The sequence below is a fragment of the Syngnathoides biaculeatus genome, chromosome 19, assembly GCF_019802595.1.
Source record: "Syngnathoides biaculeatus isolate LvHL_M chromosome 19, ASM1980259v1, whole genome shotgun sequence".
NCBI lineage: Eukaryota > Metazoa > Chordata > Actinopteri > Syngnathiformes > Syngnathidae > Syngnathoides > Syngnathoides biaculeatus.
In genome coordinates this window covers 3,215,968-3,231,784 of record NC_084658.1, presented here as the reverse complement: position 1 = coordinate 3,231,784, position 15,817 = coordinate 3,215,968, and the positions used below count along the sequence as shown (strand labels likewise).

Sequence of the window (15,817 nt, the reverse complement as noted above, 5' to 3'; positions counted from 1 at the left end):
AAAAAGGAACTAAGCCAAAAGGTGAAACACTCAAATTACCAATAAGTCTACGTTTCTACCCTTGTGGGTTGTGACTGAAAGTTCCCGAATATAGGGTGTCCGGGCTCTCCCTTATAGAGAAGCTCAGTCATCCGGGAAGAGCTCAGAGCTGTTGCTCCTCCACATTGAGAGGAGCCAGATGAGGTGGCTGTAGCATCTTATTTGGATTCCTCCTGGACGCCTCCCTGGTGAGGTGTTCTGGGCATGTCCCACCAGGTGGAGACCCCAGGAACAACCCAAGACATGGTGGAGAAACTACGTGTCTCGGCTGGCCTGGAAATACATTGGGATCCCCCTGGAGGAGCTGGATGAGGTATCTGAGGAGAGTGTATCTCTTCGAAAGATACTGACCCCGCTACCTGACCTTTGATAAGCGGTAGAAAATGGATGGCTCAATGGATATATATAGCCATCGATCCATTTTATCTTCTTCTTTTCCTTTCGGCTTGTCCCGTTAGGGGTCGCCACAGCGTGTCATCTTTTGCCATCTTAGCCTATCTCCTGCATCTTCCTCTCTAACCCCAACTGCCCTCATGTCTTCCCTCACCACATCCATAAACCTTCTCTTTGGTATTCCTCTCGCTCTTTTGCCTGGGAGCTCCATCCTCAGCATCCTTCTACCAATATACTCACTCTCTCGCCTCTGAACATGTCCAAACCATCGAAGTCTGCTCTCTCGAATCTTGTCTCCAAAACATCCAGCTTTGGCTGTCCCTCTAATGAGCTCATTTCTAATCCTATCCAACCTGGTCACTCCGAGCGAGAACCTCAACATCTTCATTTCTGCCACCTCCAGTTCAGCTTCCTGTTGTTTCTTCAGTGCCACCGTCTCTAATCCGTACATCATGGCCGGCCTCACCACTGTTTTGTAAACTTTGCCCTTCATCCTAGCAGACACTCTTCTGTCACATAACACACCAGACACCTTTCGCCAGCTGTTCCAACCTGCTTGGACCCGTTTCTTCACTTCCTGACCACACTCTCCATTGCTCTGTATTGTTGACCCCAAGTATTTGAAGTCGTCCACCCTCGCTATCTCTTCTCCCTGTAGCCTCACTCTTCCCCCTCTACTTTTCTCATTCACACACATATATTCTGTTTTACTTCGGCTAATCTTCATTCCTCTCCTTTCCAGTGCATGTCTCCATCTTTCCAATTGTTCCTCTGCATGCTCCCTGCTTTCACTGCATATGACAATATCATCTGCGAACATCATGGTCCAAGGGGATTCCAGTCTAACCTCATCTGTCAGCCTATCCATTACCACTGCAAACAGGAAGGGGCTCAGAGCTGATCCCTGATGCAGTCCCACCTCCACCTTAAATTCCTCTGTCACACCTAAGGCACACCTCACCATTGTTCTGCTGCCATCATACATGTCCTGTACTATTTTAACATACTTCTCTGCCACACCAGACTTACGCATGCAGTACCACAGTTCCTCTCTTGGTACTCTGTCATAGGCTTTCTCTAGATCCACAAAGACACAATGTAGCTCCTTCTGACCTTCTCTGTACTTTTCCACGAGCATCCTCAAGGCAAATAATGCATCTGTGGTACTCTTTCTAGGCATGAAACCATACTGTTGCTCGCAGATACTTACTTCTGTCCTGAGTCTAGCCTCCACTACTCTTTCCCATAACTTCATTGTGTGCCTCATCAACTTTATTCCTCTATAGTTCCCACAGCTCTGAACATCCCCTTTGTTCTTAAAAATGGGAACTAGAACACTTTTCCTCCATTCTTCAGGCATCTTTTCGCCCGCTAGTATTCTGTTGAATAAGTTGGTCAAAAACTCCACAGCCATCTCTCCAAATTCCTTCCATACCTCTACCGTTATGTCATCAGGACCAACTGCCTTCCCATTTTTCATCCTTTGTAGTGCCTTTCTGACTTCCCCCTTAGTAATCATTTCCACTTCCTAGTCCTTCACTCTTGCCTCTTCAACTCTTCCTTCTCTCTCATTTTCTTCATTCATCAACTTCTCAAAGTATTCTTTCCATCTATTTAGTACACTACCGGCACCAGTCAACACATTTCCATCTCTATCCTTAATCACCCTGACCTGCTGCACATCCTTCCCATCTCTATCCCTCTGTCTGGCCAACCTGTAGAGATCCTTTTCTCCTTCTTTCGTGTCCAACCTGGTGTACATGTCTTCATATGCCTTTTGTTTAGCCTTTGCCACCTCTACCTTTGCCCTACGTCGCATCTCGATGTACTCCTTTCGCCTCTCCTCAGTCCTCTCAGTCATCGATCCACTTTATCCATTCATATATATAGTCATCCATCCATTATACATAATATAATGGACGGATATATTATTAGGGTTATGGGAGAGCCGAAGCCTATCCCAGCTTGCTTCGGGCAAAAGCTGGACTACACGTGGAACTGGTTGCCAGTCAGTTGCGGGGCAGATATCGCCACCATCACTGAGCGAGAATTGAGCCCACACTCAAGTCAGGCATGTGTAGAATATATCCAAACAGCCACACTCACAATCTGGTTTTCTTTGACATACCAAAAACATGCAACATTAATTGGACACTCTAAATTGCCCCTAGGTGTGATTGTGAGTGCAGCTGGTTGTCTCGATGTGCCCTCCAATTGGCTGGTAACTATATATATATATATATATATATATATATATATATACACACACATATACATACACATACACACTGTGTTGTCAATCAGTGGTATTCTCTTATATTTAACTGAGATTGTTTGCTAGGTACCGAGCGCCAGAGGTTCTGCTCAGGTCATCTACTTACAGCTCTCCTATTGACTTGTGGGCCATGGGATGCATCATGGCAGAGCTCTATACACTGAGGCCTCTTTTCCCTGGGAATAGTGAAGTGGATGAAATTTTTAAGATCTGCCAAGTCCTAGGCACTGTCAAGAAGGTGAGATAAAGGAGAAACATTTGCACACTGAAATGAAACCAAAACTAAATTAAGTATGAAAAACTACAATATTTGTACTGTAAAAGTGTCATAAATTAAATCTTGGTAGTATAGTGGTTCATATAGCTGAAATTGTCCAGTGTGACTGGGCTCAATTTCCACTTAGTGCTCCATTGACATTGACCTGAAAACTGTTTGACAGTAAGTCATTTAGGAAAGGCTCCAGCCTCTGTCGAGAACATGAACAGGATAGCATAGAATAGGATGGACAAATATACCAGAAATCATTTTATTGTCTTTTTCATTAGCTGGATTGGCCAGAGGGCTACCAACTGGCTTCAGCCATGAACTTTCGATTTCCTCAATGTGTGCCGACCCCACTGAAGACGCTTATTCCCAATGCTAGCAGAGAGGCGATTACTCTGATGAAGGACCTGCTGCAGTGGGATCCCAAAAAAAGACCCACTGCTGTACAGGTAAACACAACATCATCACAAAGCACACCTTCTTTCAATGAGTCAAATTGCAGTATATTTGGAAGAGCAGGTTTTACAGTGTCAGAAAACAATGTTGATGGAATGTTTCTTTGTCCAATATGGATAGGCCCTGCGTTACCCATACTTCCAGGTTGGGCAGGTTTTGGGTCCTCATCCTCATGGCCAAGAATCCAAGAAAGCGCAGGCCCGACATACAATACAGAAGCAGGTCACAGATTCTAATGTGGACCCCAAACAGTCCTCTTCTGAACCCAACGCCTCAAACCCATCTTCTCAAACCATCCATCAGCATCAACCTCTGCAGCCAATTATTCTGCCTCAAGCTGGAAGTAAACCAGGTGGCATCGACAAAGTCGTGAGCCCCACTTTGAGCTTCCATTCATCTGTAGAATGATGCTTGATTTACCATTTGACACTCTTGTATGCACATCAATGTATCACTGTCCTCAGAAAGAAGCATCAGTGGGCAGTGAAAACCAAATTCGTCTAGGGGGACCAGGCATGGTGAAGAATGGAAGACGCCGCTGGGGCCAGACAGCAGCAAAGACCTCAGACAGCTGGGAGGATTCTGATCAGTCAGACAAGTCAGACACAGCTGTTTCTCACTTGAAGAAACCTAGTTTGAGGAACTTAAATGAGGAGAGGAACCCAAAGAAACTTTGGCCACAGTACGTGATGAAGCTTAGCTGCAGATTGTAGTTATCTAGATTTATTTGGCAATATTTATAAATCTGCATGAAAACAGCAATTCACATTTTCATCATGCAGGGCCAGGGAGCCAAAACCTCTGTATTCCTTCAGTACTATTACAAAACTACCTAACAATGTTAAAGTTGGTCCAGTGGACCCCAATCTCTCAGGATCTGCAGCACGCCAACATTATCTCAGCCAGTCGAGATACCTGCCTGGTAAGACTTCTTGACTCTGAATTTACAGTTTACAGAATCTACAGTCATATGTGGCAAGATGCTTGATTGTGGATGTCTGTTTTTCAAGGTTTGATTGGAAAGACTGAGGCAACATCAGGAGAAAAACTGTTGAGTGGTTTGACGTTACGGGATTTGTGGGAGAACTCGAACGCTGTAAACAACCCACTTGTTTCCACTGGAGCGGCATTATCTGTCAACAGAGCCAAACCACGTAAGAAGTCATCATGACGTACATAAATTAAGACATTGTTCATTAGGGCTGCTGGATGTGTGCTGGCCAGGTGTCCTCAGTTTCTGAATAAGAATAAGATAACAAAGTCAATGTTTTGGAGTGACAATCACACAGCACTAATCTCAGTTGAATTGAAAATCTGGATGGGGGACCGCTGACCGCGACCCAGGACATTGTAAGTTGGTGGCGAGAATACTTCGAAGACCTCCTCAATTCCATTTTCATGTCTTTCCATGAGGAAGCTGGGTCTGGGTTCTCTGAGCCGGGCTCTTCCATCTCTGGGGTTGAGGTCACCGAGGTGGTTAAAAAGCTTCTTGGTGACACGGTCCCGAGGATAGTTGAAATTTGCTCAGAGTTCCTAAAGGCTCTGCATGTGGTGGGGCTGTCCTGGTTGACACACCTGTGTAATATCCCATGGACATTGAGGACAGTTTCTTTAGAGTGGCAGACTAGGGTGCTGGTCTCCCTTTTTAAGAAGGGGGACCAGAGGGTGTGTTCCAACTACAGGGGGATCACACTCCTGAGCCTTCCTAGTAAGGTCTATTCAGAGGTGCTGGAGAGAAGGGTCCTTCGGGAAGTTGAATCTCCGATTCAGGAGGAGCAATGTGGTTATTGTCGTGGACATGGAACAGTGGACTAGCTCTTCACCCTCAGCAGGGTCCTCGAGGGAGCATGAGAGTTCGCCCAGCCAGCCTACATGTTTTGTGGATTTCGAAGAGGCATTCGACCATGGGGAGTCTTGTGTGAGGTGCTTCGGGAGTATGGGGTACCAAACTCCCTGATATGGACTGTCCAACCGGTGTCAGGGTTAGGTCCGCGTTGGTGACAGTAAGTCGGACTCATTTCTGGTGAGAGTTGGAATCCGCAAAGGCTGCCCTTTGTCACCGATTCGTTACACAACTTTTAGTGACAGAATCTCAACGGCGGAGTCAGAGGGGGTCCGGTTTCGTGGCCTCAGTATTCCGTCTCTACTTTTTGCAGATGATGTGGTTCTGTCGGCTCCACCAAGCCGTGATCTCCAACGCTCACTGGAGATGTTCACAGCTAATTGTGAAGCAGCTCGGATGAGAATCAGCACCTCCAAATCCGAGACCATGGTCCTCAGTCGGAAAAGGGTGGCGTTCCCTCTCCAGATCAGGGATGAGAACCTGCCCCAAGTGGAGGAGTTCAAGTATTTTGGGTTCTTGTTCACAAGTGAGGGAAGAATAGAGAAGGTGATCGACAGGCGGATTGGTGCAGCATCTGTATAGATGTTTTGGTAATAAGAGAGCTAAGTTCCTACATTCCTACCCTCACATATGGTTACAAGCTGTGTTTCATGACCTGTGTTGGCAAATTTACATTTTACATATCTACCGAATATTAGTTCCATTAGTTCTACCTTACCTTTAACAGGTTTTATCCTGTTGTGGGTTTTACTTCTCCCGGTCAGGCTGTTCCTCATGTCAGAATCAGAATCAGCTTTATTGGCCAAATGTGTGAAAACACACAAGCAATTTTTCTTCAGCAGTCAGTGGTGCTCTGGTACAACATTCAGAACAAAGAACAACAAAGCAACAAGAACAAAGAACAAGAGACATTTCTGTTATTTATTTATGTGATGTTGTTTTTGCAGCTTGACATAGATAACTGTCTGTTTTTTTCTCTTTCCGTCTCTCACTTTTATACCACCAAAGGACTTTCAGTGTTATCTTTTGTAAGGGATGACAATTCACAACTTCTGGTTTCAACTAGAAATGTTTGTACTTACAACATAAATAAATGTTTGAAGTTACCATGACAATTAACTTTTGAGCAGGCTGGAACACCATCAGTTAGAGAGCCTGTTACAATGGGTTTTGAGGTTAACTAGGACTATCAACACACACAATTTACGAGGGAGAACAAAGCGACAAATGGAAAATCTCATCACAATACTGATAAATTGACTAATAGATCCCAGATCCTCACAGTATCAGTTGCGCACTGTGCTCATGGTTCTTCAAAATTCTTCAAAAAATTGTAAAACAACAAATTAATAACCAGATGGCCTCCAGAATTCTCTTTGAACTATTTCAGTATGGATTCACTGTAAATCACTCTACTGAGATAAGCCTAATAATCTTTTACTTGCTCTGGACTTTGACATGTCATCTTCCATCCATCCATTTTCTGATTCACTTATCCTGATAAGGGTTCCAGGAGTGCTGGAGCCTATCACAGATATCTTCGGAACTTCAGAACTGACTATGCTTTACTCTGGAGGTGTGTCTTGTTGAGATCCAAAAATGTATGTCCAATGATTTTACCCATTTTCACCCCCAGATAACTAAGATGCTAGTTATTGGTCCAACATTTGTTTAAGGAATCATTATGAGTTTTGAAAAAAGTACAATTACCCATTGACACTGCAAAAAATATGTCTATGTTTCTTTCTCTTCAACTCATACACATCAGAAACATTATTTTAACTCTCTTTCCCATCTTCACAATCTTGCTGAGATAAGGCCCATTGTATCTTTCTACCTCTGTTGCAGACACCATAGATCATGCATTTCATCTCGACTTTACTATTTTGTGTTTCTTTCTGGTCTTCCCATGTCTAGGATTAAAAGCCTGCACTTTGTGCAAAATGTTGCAGCAAGACCCCTGACTGGGGGTAGAAAGTTTCATCATAATACCCCTATACTGTCTATTTACACTTGCATATGGTCCACATGAGCTGTGATTTAAAGTTTTTCTGCTTACATATCGAACACTACATGGATCTGTGCCATCCTATCTTGTTGACTTAGTGGTACCTCATGTTCCAACCTATGGTTTATGCTCACAAAGTGATGGTCTTTTTGTGACTGAGAGCTAAAAAGAAATTCACAGGTTCTCTTGTTTGGCTCCAGTACTCTGGAATACCCTGTTTGCAAAAATGAAAGCAGCTAAGTGTGTAGAAATATTTTGATATTGACTCAAGACATTTCTACACCCTGGCATCTGAAATTTGGCGCATCTGACGCTTTTCTTGTCCTGAAACCCCTCCCCTCAATTGCTTGAGAGGGGCTGACGTGTTTATGAGAAAGTAAGGCTCTTGCTCTAAAGAATTCTACATCAATCGAACAGGACAAGACCTGAGGAGGACCACTTCCCCAGAGCTGTTGTAATAGTGATTCTGTATCGATAACATGGGATTGGATTTAAGGAGAATCTCTTCCTTGGAGGACTCTACCAATGGATATTTATTTAATCAAATTTACTATCATGCTTTTTAATGTAATGTTTTACATCATCATATAATGTGATTAATGTAACCCTCTTGGCATCCATGCGGCAGCCTGGTCATCCAGGAAGGGGAATCTCTCCACCCATTACCCATTCCCAGTTGATTTTCTCAGAATTTTTCCCTGTCCAGACAGGGTTTTAGAGTTTAAGGGGGTATGGGCAAACTACGGCCCCCAGCCCGTATACAGCCTGTTAGGCTTTTCAATATGGCCCATAATGCTTATCCATTTATCCAAAAAAAAAAAAAATCTAAATCATCACTAATTCACGTTGTCCCTGCAATTACAGAGTTTGCCCCAATACAGGGCCCACTGAACATTAGTGGACCTTTCTTGAAGTGTAGTGTACTCTTTATTTCACTCTCATTTTCCCATTGCCGTTTAATCCCTTCTGTAAAAACGAGCGAACCATGGAAAAAGAAAGTGGACAGTGAGTGAGGGGTATTTAATAAAGAGTGGAGAACAAAAGATCAACCGCTGTGTGGCTCGTATCCCAAGAAGCTGCCGTCACTTTGCAATGAAGCATGCAAGTTATGCGATGCAGTAAATGCAAGAACGGGCGGTTACTGTACAGAGGAGAATATTTCAATGAGAGTGGGAGCTCAAAGAGGAGATTAAGCTTGTTTTTACAGTTAAAGGGGAAATCCAATGAATTTCCTAAGCTGAGTGACATGAACTGGCTTTGTGATTTTGCATATGGTGTGGACATATTTTCACATAGGAATGAGCTGAACGTGAAGCTACAGGGTAAAGATCAGTTTGTGCACGACATGTACACAATTGTGAGAGCCTTCAAAATACAAGCTGATTTTATTTTTCACACAAATGTTGAACAAATCTTTCCCTCATTTTCCCACACTAGCCAGGCAGAAAGATGCCACCCGAAGCGCGAAGAAATAATGCAAATCACTGGACGACCTGCACAGAGACTTCGTCTGTCGATTCTTTGATTTTGGTAAAATTGAGACGCCACTTCAGTTGATGTCTTGGCCATTGTCACAAGACCCTGAAACAGCACCGCCGGCACTGCAATTGGAACTGATTGATCTTCAGTTCAACTCTGCCTCAAAGGAGAAATTCAAGTCTCTTAAACTGAATGACTTTTAAGCTTCACTAAACAAAGCCATGTTTCCAAACCTCGAGAGGACGGCACAGAAGATGCTAGTGTAGTTTGACTTGACCTATGAGTGTGAGCACACTGTCGAGGTTATGAAGATCAACAAAGCCCGTCACAGATCCAGGTTAATGGACAAATACATCTGTCAATTTTTAGAACCCAATGTGACCCGTGAGTCAAAACATTTGCCCACCGCTGGTTTAGACCAAGGGATGTCATTTATCTTTGTGAACTGTGTATTAATGAAATTGTTCGAGAGTCTTTTGTGATTGAGGGTTATATAAATAAACTTGACCACCTGTTTTACCTGATATATATATATATATATATATATATATATATATATATATAGTGTAAATGTACAGTAAACCTCGACATACATCAACCAAATGCCATGTAGAGTCAGCCTGATATCGAACTATAAATGACATGTTAGAGGTTTAAGGGGAAACTTAAGTGACTTTTTTTTTGCATAATGTTGTAAATAAAATATTGATATCACATTGTAAGTTGTTTTTGCATTTTGTCGCCTCTCTAAGCACACCGTTTCTTAATTACAAAGAGCCCTAAATGGTAATGATGCAGCTAGTCACCCCAGCAATGGTTACAGGAGTCATCAGAAAAGTGTCTGTGACTTGAGAGATCCCTCGAAATTCATTTGTCATGTAGATAAGACAGACAATATCACTCTCCAATTTGCCTGCTCCTTCTAAGGCTTCTTTCTTGTGCTCACCTCTGTTCTTGATCTCTATTGCTTATTTATTAGATTAAGGCTGCTTGCTGTAAGACTTCTTCTTCTTCTTCTTCTTCTTTTCCTTTCGGCTTGTCCTGTTAGGGGTCGCCACAGCGTGTCATCTTTTGCCATCTTAGCCTATCTCCTGCATCTTCCTCTCTAACCCCAACTGCCCTCATGTCTTCCCTCACCACATCCATAAACCTTCTCTTTGGTCTTCCTCTCGCTCTTTTGCCTGGGAGCTCCATCCTCAGCATCCTTCTACCAATATACTCACTCTCTCGCCTCTGAACATGTCCAAACCATCGAAGTCTGCTCTCTCGAATCTTGTCTCCAAAACATCCAGCTTTGGCTGTCCCTCTAATGAGCTCATTTCTAATCCTATCCAACCTGGTCACTCCGAGCGAGAACCTCAACATCTTCATTTCTGCCACCTCCAGTTCAGATTCCTGTTGTTTCTTCAGTGCCACTGTCTCTAATCCGTACATCATGGCCGGCCTGAAAGAAAAATTTACATTTATAGGCATTGCTTATTCAATTGCATGTTGGTGTGATCACAGTGCCCACAGAATTTCTTTGCTATACATGAAACTGGTGTTAGGCCTACATATGCCTCTGTGGAAATGTAGATCAGTTCCAAAATGTGTTGTGGCAAAGCAGACTGAACTGTATGAAACTCATAGCATACATTAACCACCTCAAGCATGCTAAATCAAACAGTATACTGAATCTTTTGGGGTTTTTGCTTGCAGTTAGTGTAGAAAGTGGTTTCTCCAGTCACGTTAAGAGACAGCTCACCTGTTTTTGTTCCTTCCTTTTCAGGGAATTTTGTGAGCACCAAGTACAATCTGTCCAAGCGCTACGTCCCTTCATTACAAAAGAAAGAAGTGGGCTCCATGGGACAGAGGATCCAGCTTGCTCCTTTAGCCAGCCACCACACAAGTAAAGACTCCTTTTGGGTGTTTCTACCCAACAGATGAAAGCTTAATTGTCCCCTGATAATGAATGATAATTGTAGGGAATACCTTTCTGCTCTGTCTCGTTTCAAACTTTCTTTTTCCGAGCATGTGCATGTAGAGTTGAAGTTACTTCAGTGGCAGTTCTGGCAAGAATTACTCCGCTGAGCAGGCAGTCTGACAATGACAATGACAATTACAAAATTTAAAAAAAGGTCCACTGTTGGAGTAATCATTAGAAAATGGAAGAAGCTAAAGATGACGGTCAATCTCAGTCGAAGTAAAGCCATGCACGATGTCAGCTCGTGGGGTCTCAATGATCCTTAGAAAGGTGAGGAGTCAGCCCGGGTCTACACAACAGGACTTAGTGAATGAAAAGAGCTGGGACCACCGTTTCCAAGGTGAGTGTTGGTAATACACAAAGACATCATGGTTTCAAATCATGCATGGCACGGAAGGTTCCCCTGCTTAAACCAGCACATGTCAAGGTCCGTCTTAAGTTTGCGAATGACCATTTGGATGATACAGAGGAGACATGGGAGAATATTTCGTGGTCAGATGAGACCAAAATTGAACTTTTTGGTCATAATTCCACTAACCGTATTTGGAGGAAGATGAATGATGAGTTCCATCCCAAGAACACCATCCCTATTGTGAAGCATGGGGTGGTAGCATCATGCTTTGGGGGTGTTTTTCTGCACATGGGACTGGATGACCGCACTGTATTAAGGAGAGGATGACCGCGGCCATGTATTGTGAGATTTTGGGGAACAACCTCTTTCCCTCAGTCAGAGCATTGAAGATGGCTCCTGGCTGGGTCTTTCAACATGACAATGACCTGAAGCACACAACCAGGAAAACCAAGGAGTGGCTCCGTAAGAAGCATATGAAGGTTCTGGCGTGGCCTCGCCAGTCTCCAGACCTAAACCCAATAGAAGATCTTTGGAGGGAGCTGAAACTCTGTGTTTCTCAGCCACAGCCCAGAAACTTGTCTGATCTAGAGAAGATCTGTGTGGAGGAGTGGGCCAAAATCCCTCCTGCAGTGTCTCCAAACTTGGTGAACAACTACTAAATATGTTTGACCTCTGTAATTCCAAACAAAGGCTACTGCACCAAATATTAACATTGTTTTCTCAGGTGTTCAAATACTTATTTGCAGCTTTATCATACAAATAATTCATTAAAAAAATTATACATCGTGATTTCTGGATTTTCCTTTTATATCATCTCGCTCACAGTAGACATGCACCTATGATAAAAATTTCAGGCCCCTCCATGATTTCTAAGTGGGAGAACTTGCAATATGGCAAGGTGTTCAAATGCATATTTTCTTCACTGTAATAGACTGTATTTGTATGGCTTGGCGGGACTGAGACCTGCTCATTTAAAACCCACAAATGCTGTGTTGCCATTCAGCTGGTTTGAATGAGTGGGTACTAACCCTGAAGTAGAAAGTTACTTGAATACTTACTATCTACGGCATAAATTTGATCCGATTATTTTGTAAGCCTTATGCTGTTTTTATTGCCTTTTGCATTTAATCAAGAAACCGCATAGATCTTGCACGTATTATTTCAGTGATGAAAGTCCTCCGGATTTTCCCGGAATTACGGATTTTTAAATTTTCATGAAAATTGCTCCGGAAAATTGAGGAAAAAATTGCCTAAAATTAATCCTGATATTAATTGACAACATTGAACGAACATGAGTTTGAGTTTGTTGTTTTGCTTTCAGGAGCGTAGCCATGTTGAGGCACTAACATTAGTAACAGTAACGCCCCTCCCCTCGCATTCTCTCAAGACGTCGCTTATTTTGTGTGGTCTTGACATTAATTTACGTGTTTATTTCATAAACGTTAACTAAACAAGCCTGCTCCAAAACAACCGGTATTCACACGGAAACAGGAAATGCAAGTTAACCATACTGAGCATGTATAGAGCATGTTCAGAACTGCTTCACGTAATGTGAGTGCATTTACATCGAAAGTCATCAACATCATGAGCCATGTCAAAGGAAATTCAGTTACACCAGGGGTGCTCATTGCGTCGATCGTGAGGCAGTGTGGCGGCGTGCCACACATATGTGTATATATATATATATATATATATATATATATATATATATATTATATATATATATATATATATATATATATATATATATATATATATCTGAAAATATTAAAGGCAACTGATTATACTATTAGTATTACTAGATCTATATCTAAGATAGTGATCAATGTGGTCGAGTGTATCAGTACAACGCGACGTAACAAGTTTGACTTAAATGTTAATAGCAATTACTACAGATCAACTTCTCTAACATGTTTTGCTGTACGGTGTTCAAATTCTATGATATATTTTCGTGTATATTCTATACCTTTACTATATAATATGAATAATGTGGGGAAAAGGACAATTTGAGATGTCTTTTTACTGAATAGTTCACTTAATTCATTTGTTTTGAGATAAGGTAGCATATTTTAAGCATATTTTAATGACAATTGGGAATTTGTGTAAACCAGTGATAGGAGGATGTGGGGCAAAAAAAATCTGGGCTTGGCCCTTGGGGAACTTCTGCCCATTTTTTTTTTTTTGTTCAGGACTTAGAAATTTTACTTTCAATTTTTGTGTGAATTTTGTTCACAGATATCGCCAGGATGCACCACAGCCATCCATTTTTCAAAAAATTTCCTGGACCCCCCCCAGTGCACGCATTTGTATTTTCAGGAATTTTCACAAAAGTCCACTTTCATCTCTATATTATGTTATTATGACATATGCATAAAACAATAATAAAAATTATGGCAAGGGGCAGCTATCATGAAGGACCAGCATGGAAACAAAAATAAATGAAAAGTATCACTCACTACACTTCAATGAGCTGGTCTCATTAGAGTATATCTTGTGCTCCATAGCACAGTTCCACATTGTTGTCTGGGTCCAAAGAATGAAGCATTTCTGTTTCACAGGTGCTATTTCACTTGTGATTTATTCTATTTGAACATGGATTTGCACATTTGGCAAGTTTACCATGCAACTCGTTTTATTTTTGCCTAGATTTTTTCACAGACCAGCAATATGCTGTATTCCGACAAGTGTTATGACTGTCAGGTTTAAACAGCCTAGGACATTTAAAGTAAAAATATCAAGGAAGGAAGAAAAGAGGAACTTGAGGCTCACGAGCAGAACGTGGGATGTCTCTTTCACAATCTCCAACCCGTTCTAATCACCTCTCGACGTCTCCACTTTTTTATTCCTTAGCGTGGTTCGCATCACAACAAAGCAAATGTGACAAACAAAGCAACTGTGACAAAAATAGTCCATGTGAGTCTTTGCAATGTCTTCACCATCGTCTTGAGATCATCAGTCTTCATGTTGTCTTCTGCATCACTGTCTGGTGTTTCCACGGCACCCAATGGCCCTCTTGATTGCACCATTACACAAGCAATGAAGCAGTAAAAAAAAACAAGAAAGCAAATATGAGATAACTTTATACCCAATTAATCCAACAATGACACAGTGGCAAAAGCATCATGGTGTTTCGTTTAACTGTCAGCCAATCCTAAATTGTGCTTTAGTGTTTGAGTCCTTGTGTTTGCGAATCACAAGTCACATTACGTACTGTACATGTAAAGCGTCGTCCATATTGAAAATAATGAATAAAAGGCACTGTTTTTGTTTTTTTTTTACTTGTGCTTGTGTCTCCACCCCGAGATTGCCACTATGGGCGGCTGACCGTGTGGCCCATATCGAAAACTGCCACTGACTCACTTTAACATTCTCTTTACCCTGCTTTCTTTCAGCCAATCCTTCTTCTTCTCCTGAAATAAAAAAACACCAAATAAAATGTTCAAAGCTCAAGTGCACCTCATCTTTGAATGAAACTAACGAAGGTATTGTCATTTATCTACACAGCTGCTGCTGGGATTGAGTTGGCACTTGATGTATAATATAGTGGAAACTTTTAAAATTCATTGTGATTTCATTTGAGTAGTACTTATTTTGCACAAATAGAGATTTGACTATTGCACATATGAAGCACTGATTGGCATCTTCTTCCAGATTACGAGGGATGGAAGAGGACAGACAGAACTCAGATGGTGAAAGGGAACAGCTACTCGGTTCTGGGGAAGACTTCTGGGAATCTCATCACCAGATCTCCTGCCCTGCAGTCGGTCCATGGCAGGGTGGACTGGATTTCAAAGTATGGTGGAAATCCGTAGTTGGGTGCAGGAGGTGCTTTGTCTTTGCAAAATCCATTTTGAATTGGGGCAAAATAAGGTTCAAGTACACTTAGCGGCTGTGATTGGCTGGCAACCAGTTCAGGGTGTACCCCACCTCCTGCCCGATGACAGATGGGATTGGCTCCAGCACTCCCGCAACCCTCGTGAGGATAAGCAGCTCAGAAAATGAATGGATACACTTAGTGGACAACCCCAATCTAACCTCTATGAAGACTGAACATTATCTTTGTGTAGGCAGATAGATATGCTAGTGTATGTTGTAAATTATTGTCAATCCTCAATAGATGTGGAACATAGTGACAGTGATGCTTCTGGGGGGTGCTCCAAAATGGACCCCAATCCGCTATTGATGATAATAAACTGACTTAAAACGTGATGAACAACCCCCCAAACCCTTCTCCATGTTGACAGAGGAAGTCTGCCCCCCGTGAAAATACCCGTGGACCGAGTGAAGTCACCCCACTAAAAACAGGCTATAACCTCCACTGCGTAATGAACCAAAAATACTTTTACAGGAGGTTACTGTTGCAAAAACAGTTTTACAACCTGTAGGACTTACATGTAGCACCCATTCGATTGATATGCCAGCTTTATTTAGCAAGATTTTTTGTTTTTTTACTGCATTGACATTGCCTGTTTTCTTTATTGCACCAGCACAGGTTTGTATATATATATATATATATATATACATTCAATTTATATAATGTAATTTTTTTGCTTTTTTTTTTTTTTTTTACAGAAATAAATGAACAGAAGTAAACTTGTGATGAGTCATCCTTAAATATATAGAGTGGGCAGAGAAAGTATTTAGACCCTCTTAAATTTTTCACTCTGTTATATTGCAGCCATTTGCTAAAATATTCAAGTCAATTTTTCCCAGCATTAAAGTACACACAGCACCGCATACAAAA

The 15,817-nt window shown here is 42.0% G+C and overlaps 1 protein-coding gene across 8 annotated transcripts in view; it reads left to right on the top strand.

The window, feature by feature from the left end:
* The window catches only part of mak (male germ cell-associated kinase), a 32,067-nt gene extending 16,507 nt beyond the window's left edge, over positions 1-15,560 (top strand). For 4 of the 8 annotated variants that reach the window (XM_061804632.1, XM_061804631.1, XM_061804637.1 and 1 more), the window contains 9 exons: positions 2,774-2,945; positions 3,254-3,421; positions 3,549-3,797; positions 3,893-4,110; positions 4,211-4,350; positions 4,439-4,582; positions 10,527-10,646; positions 14,466-14,555; positions 14,725-15,560. In XM_061804632.1, coding sequence (XP_061660616.1) covers positions 2,774-2,945; positions 3,254-3,421; positions 3,549-3,797; positions 3,893-4,110; positions 4,211-4,350; positions 4,439-4,582; positions 10,527-10,646; positions 14,466-14,555; positions 14,725-14,885 — 1,462 coding nt within the window. In that variant the 3' untranslated portion in view covers positions 14,886-15,560. Of the gene's footprint in view, positions 1-255; positions 353-2,773; positions 2,946-3,253; positions 3,422-3,548; positions 3,798-3,892; positions 4,111-4,210; positions 4,351-4,438; positions 4,583-8,716; positions 9,292-10,526; positions 10,647-14,465; positions 14,556-14,724 lie in introns of those variants that run through there. The other 4 variants (XM_061804638.1, XM_061804639.1, XM_061804633.1 and 1 more) reach the window with 3 other exon arrangements.
* The last annotated feature ends 257 nt before the right edge of the window (positions 15,561-15,817 follow it).